The sequence below is a fragment of the Gavialis gangeticus genome, unplaced genomic scaffold, assembly GCF_001723915.1.
Source record: "Gavialis gangeticus isolate Ggan-Ray unplaced genomic scaffold, GavGan_comp1, whole genome shotgun sequence".
In the NCBI taxonomy this organism is placed as follows: Eukaryota; Metazoa; Chordata; order Crocodylia; family Gavialidae; genus Gavialis; species Gavialis gangeticus.
This window is the reverse complement of record NW_017729018.1, coordinates 7,750,362-7,755,696: the sequence shown is the minus strand read 5'-3', so window position 1 is coordinate 7,755,696 and position 5,335 is coordinate 7,750,362. Positions and strand designations below refer to the sequence as shown.

The window sequence follows — 5,335 nt, the reverse complement described above, 5'->3', positions numbered from 1 at the left end:
GGGGGGGGGGGGTGTATAAAAGGGATGCAATTTGCACCAAAATCTGGAGTTCTGCCTGGACTGAATTCAGCCTTGGTACAATGCCCTTTGCTGTCAGTAGCACCTGTGCCTGCTTGCTGTAGTGTGGGATCTTCCCCGCACCAAGGCTGGCATGTTTTGAGTTAGTGCCCTAACTGAATAGGCCTAGCAGCAGAAGAGACGCTGATAGGCATTTGGTCCTGCAGGTTCCCCTGTGCTGTGCTGAGGGAACTAGAAGGCAATTCTTAAAACCAGCAAGTATAAAAAATGAAGGAAGCACTTTTATGGGTGTTGAGAAATTCAGGAGTGAGAGCTGTTGAAGGGACATAAATCCATATGAGTTAGGTGCCTCGACACGTGCAGTTAGCATGTAGCAATAAACGTTGGCGCAGTTCACACAACAGTTTATTGATCTGGGTGCAGTATTTACTTGTGTGCCCAGGCTCACAGCACATTGAGCCAGGATGGAGAGGCCTTGGCTGGCAGGAGGCCCACGGCATCAGCCTGCCAGCCTGGGGCTGCTCTGCCCTGGCTCAACATGTTGCGGAGGGGCTGGCTGGAGCATGAGGGTGATACAGTGCAGGGCTAGCCAGCAGTCATAGCACCCTTGTGCCCCAGCCAGCTCTGGTCACCATCTTCACATACATTTTGGTATAGGTAACTATTCCGCTGTAGGATTTGTTGTCCAGGACTACTATTTTACAGCAGAGTTAATTTACTGTGTCCTAGTATGGGCGCACGTGTAGACAGTGATGCTTTACTGCAGAGCTAATTAGCTCCATAGTAAGGTGCATGTGTAGATGCGCTCACTGTGTCTAATCCAGCTCCAAACCATTGGGACAAGGAAGCATTCTGAGAGAGACTTTACTCTATCACTGCTTTCTCACTCTTTCTTAGTCCTGGGTTCAAATCCTAGCATAGAGCAAGCACAGAGTGAGGAGTTTCTGCTCTGAGCTTTGCCTTTCCTGTGCATACACCTGCTGTATAAGCCTTGCTGTGGATACACCATGCATGGCAGGAAAGCTGCAGGACTGGAATATCAGGATTTTTAACACTCTGGGTAAAGGAGCATCAACAGAGCTCACAGGGGAGCTCACAGGGAACCTGTCCCACACCTACTGACAGCAGCCAAGGCCATTACCAATTTACTTCTATAGGCAATGAACCTCCCACCCAGCAAGAGACCCGCAGCCAGGCAACAAAATTCAGGAGTCCCTGGAGATGGCAAAAACACAAGCCCACTTCTGAGAGGAGTTTGGTCTATCCCAGCTCCATGAGCTGGTTCCCCCGACAGATGCATTCAGCATCATTTGCCCCACGCCCCACATTTGCGAGGAAGCAGCTGCACACTCACCGTGTTGTAGTACTCTGCAATGGACCGCGAGTGCTCAAAGTTGCCTTCGCACCAGTCCACTTCTGCGCTGAGGTAGGAAAATATGCTTGGCATTCTTGGGCTGTCTTTGCATAGGGAGAGAAGCTGGTGAGTCTGTGCCACAGAGGAGGGGGACTAACCAGCTCTGCCTGTCCTGCATCTCTATTTCCACATGTTCCACCAATCTGTTCAAGCACAATTGCAATGTCCTCCCTGCTAGCCCAGCCTCTTGGGCTTCCTGATGCATGTGGAAAGGCAGCATGTTCATTTGCCTCCCTCCACGACTCCAGGAATGCTCATCATCACTCCAGAAACGCTTCCCAAATGTGAGCCCTGGACCTGCTGCCAGGACCCCTCTCAGCCCTGTTGTCTGTCTCCAGCGGCCACCTCTGCTGCCGGAGGTCCTGTGTTTCAACCCAGCTCTGTTTCTATTTCTTCTCCCTTAAGTTCACTTTCATGGTTATGCAGAAGAGCTTCTCATTTGGGAAACGGGAGTAAAGTCCCTCCCAGGAATGGCTGAGCTCTGCTCCCTGGGTTTATTCTTGTAAATCAGCTGTTCCCCCACAATTTCTCCAGGGATGAATTTCATCCCTGGGCAGAAAACTGGCACAACTTCTAGGCTGCACTCACCTCTTGGTCCGAGTGGAGCAAAGGGATTGTGCTGCCCCTCTACACCAGGTGAACTCCACCTTTAGTGCATAGCTTAGGGAAATGACCTTGCTAACAGATAAGAAACTCCTCTGGGTAAATACAGAAGTGAAATGAAGGGAGAAGAAACAGAAATGGGGCTGGGTTGAAACACAGGACATGCGGCTGCATAGACAGTAGTGACATGCAGCTTCAGTGTGTGCTGATCTGTCATGCCTTCGGAGATCCCAAAACATCATGCTGATGACCGACAGCAGAAGACACTGCATTTTGAAACGGCAGACAGTAGAAAGTGGAACGCTGTCTCCTCTCCTGCTTTCTCTTGAAAGCCAAAGGTTGTCCCTGTCCCAAAACAGACCTCATCTTCAGTGTTCTTTTAATCAGGTCCATTATTCTGTATTTTGGACAGGCACCCCAAAAAGATTTTTCAACCCCAGTTCAACTTCCTGCCCTCTGTGTGAACTGGCACTTCAAAAACTTAGTTGTGAAATGAGTGTTTCATCACAGTAGTTTAGCAATTGTAACACCTTTATGATAAAGTGTGGGCTTTTTAGTAGAGCTAAGTCTTAGGAATGCAACTTCCATTGCCTTTTGATGAAACTTAGAGTTTCAACAGGGATTGATAGTTAAGGGGAGGGCAATCTGAGAGGTGGTTGTCCAATATCAGGCATTTCAATCCCAATACCCCAGATCACTGATCACTTTCTACAATTTTGGCTGTTGCTCCTAAGTCACTTAGACACTACTGAAAATGCCACCTTAGATTCAAGTACCTGATATCCACAGAAAAACCAACAGGATTTGGGCACCTGAATTCTTTCAACACAATACAAAGATAACAAGTGTTGTAGTTACACTTCTCCATATCTGTGAAGTCTAAAATACAGAATGATAATACTAACCGCATTGTGTCTTACATTTTTAAAACACCGACAGGCAACAGCCTAGTGGGTGAAAATGCTGATCTAAGAAAAGCTTATTGCTCCACATTTACAACTTGTACTTTATAAGTGCTCCTTTACAAAAGTGAGTGCAGAAAGTCAAATTTTACTCCCAGTTATACCAGTGTCAATCTGAGATAATGGATTTATTCCAGATATACAATGGTACCGAGGAGACCAGTTTCCTCGCTTTGCATTTTCCAAAGGAATGTGAAAGGGAGAGAAATGGGGAAAGCCACATTAAAGCAAATGTATTGTACACAAAGCACAAGCAAACTGAGCCTTCCCTCATCATAGTCCAGGTTAACAGACTACATTTAAGACACTCGTGCAGTTCCTCAGCACGAGTGGGGACATAATGATAGAAAAATAAAGAAAATAGAAACAGATTAAAACAACGGGGCCTGATACCTTCTGGCCCAGCACTTCGATGTGATCGTTTGTATCCCAGCAAAGTGCATGTATATCAGCATCATCCTGATCCCTTAGCATTTTGCATCTACATTGCACTCACTTCTGCACTGCTGGAAATGATGACATAAGGTGGGAGGCAAGACAGAAGCAGGGCTTCAGTAAGGAGATCTCATATCCTGCAGAAAATAGCCCCCATCAAGAATTGGATAAGAGATGCAGAGGAAGCCCAGGTGAAAATATCACAGAAGTCAGAGAAACAAAAGAGGAAAGACTCTAAGCAAATCTGGCGTTTGTGTCTCATACAGGTCTAGCTTACCTGTGCTCCCTCTCTCAACCCACGGCTGCTTTCGCACAGAGTAGCAAGCTGCCAAGAGCTCCCAGGTATTTCTGATTGCCAGAGTTACTCCCAACCTGCTCTGCCACTCCAGTTTTAAAGGAGTGCCTACAGTGTGAGGTCACAGGGAGCCACTGGCAGGAAGCACCAAATCACTTTTGCTTTGTCTCTAGATGAGACACTTTCCAGATGAGACACGAGCAGCACCTCCCATGAGACTTTCCAAGTACTATAGAACTGGGCGAGTGAGAGGCTTTGAATTACTGAGCCTCGCCGAGACAGGGGCAGGAGCCGTGGAGTTGGAAGCTGGAAAAGCAGCTGCAAATACAACTAGAAATTACTTCAGCATGTCCGAGCACAAACATTAGCATTATGCATTTCCCCAGAATGTGCACACATCCTGGTACAGCTGGTTGACAAATGATAGTAATTTTCACCAAAAAGATTGAAAATGTTCAAGTTGCTTCATTCTGCAGAGTTCAAATGTTATGAGGGGTTTTTTTATTCATTACCTTGGGTATTTTCATGATCCAGCCTTGCCCCCATGGTTTTTTCAGCAATTTGCATTGTTTTCCTGTTTACCAAAAAAACCTGGATTTGGGAACACGGGGCCTTTCTGATAATGGCTTTGAAACCATCTGTGCTAAAATCAATGCTGTCTTTTACAAATGTTTAAAATATTGTTTGTGGCAAAAAAAAAAAAATGTTCCCTGAAGTCGGCAGTTTTTCACACGCAAAAAAAAAAAAAAAATCTTAAAAAATTAAAAACGAGTTTTGAACAACAAAAAAGGGATGTTGGGAAAGTTGTGTCCAGCTGCATGTACAATGCCTACCTGCCTTAGTAACACAGGTATTGCCAGACTGCATTATACCTGCTAGTCCAGCATTTTCTTTCTAAACCATGGTCAGAACCAGCTGCTTGAAAATAAGATTTCAAAATCTTGCAGAGAGCAGTTAAAGGATGTCCCTGTTCGAATTTGGCTCATGTCCTGCCACCGGGGAGTTTAGATCCCTGATAAAACTCGTTGGTTCTGTGTTATTGCTCCCGCTCTGGAGGTGTGCGTTACTTCTAGAGAAATGGCCCGGACGCACCCGGCCTCCCCAAGACCTTGTAGCAATTAGTCCCAGAGGTCAGCTGTGTATTGTGCAGGGAAGTTCTACTTTTCATCAGTCGCAAATTTGCCACCTTTTGCTTTCCCTAAACACCACCTTGTCTCTATTGCTGCAAGAAGGGGTCAGGAGAACACCTGACCTATAAAGTCCTTCAAGGCCTGAACTTGCACTTTTGAGCATGCACAAACGTGCATGAGAAGCGTGGCACCTACCTCTTGTCTGAATACCCAACTCGGAGTGATCACACCCCACCGCTCATGCCCACTGGGCCCGGAAATGAGGCAGTGGAGCTCCTGTGAAGGCATCCCCTCCCACCACTCCTGCATGTGGGAGACAGAGATCTTGAGAGTGGCAGCCTCATTTCCCCATTGATAGGTATGGGGAGGGAGTGGGTGGGCAGGGCATGAACAGGAAACCACTGGAAGAAACCTTAAGAAACCACTGGAAGCTGCCCAATCCTACCCTCTGCCAAGTGCTCCAATGGATTCATGCCAA

General features: G+C 46.7%; 1 protein-coding gene across 1 annotated transcript in view; it reads right to left on the bottom strand.

Moving 5' to 3' along the window:
- The window catches only part of ACER1 (alkaline ceramidase 1), a 26,407-nt gene extending 22,616 nt beyond the window's left edge, over nt 1-3,791 (bottom strand). Inside the window, exons 1-2 of the mRNA XM_019513364.1 lie at nt 3,710-3,791; nt 1,373-1,476 (exon numbers count right to left, since the gene is read on the bottom strand). Of these exons, the coding sequence (XP_019368909.1) occupies nt 1,373-1,465 (93 nt within the window). The 5' untranslated portion in view covers nt 1,466-1,476; nt 3,710-3,791. The remainder of the gene's footprint in view (nt 1-1,372; nt 1,477-3,709) is intronic.
- Between the last annotated feature and the right edge of the window lie 1,544 nt (nt 3,792-5,335).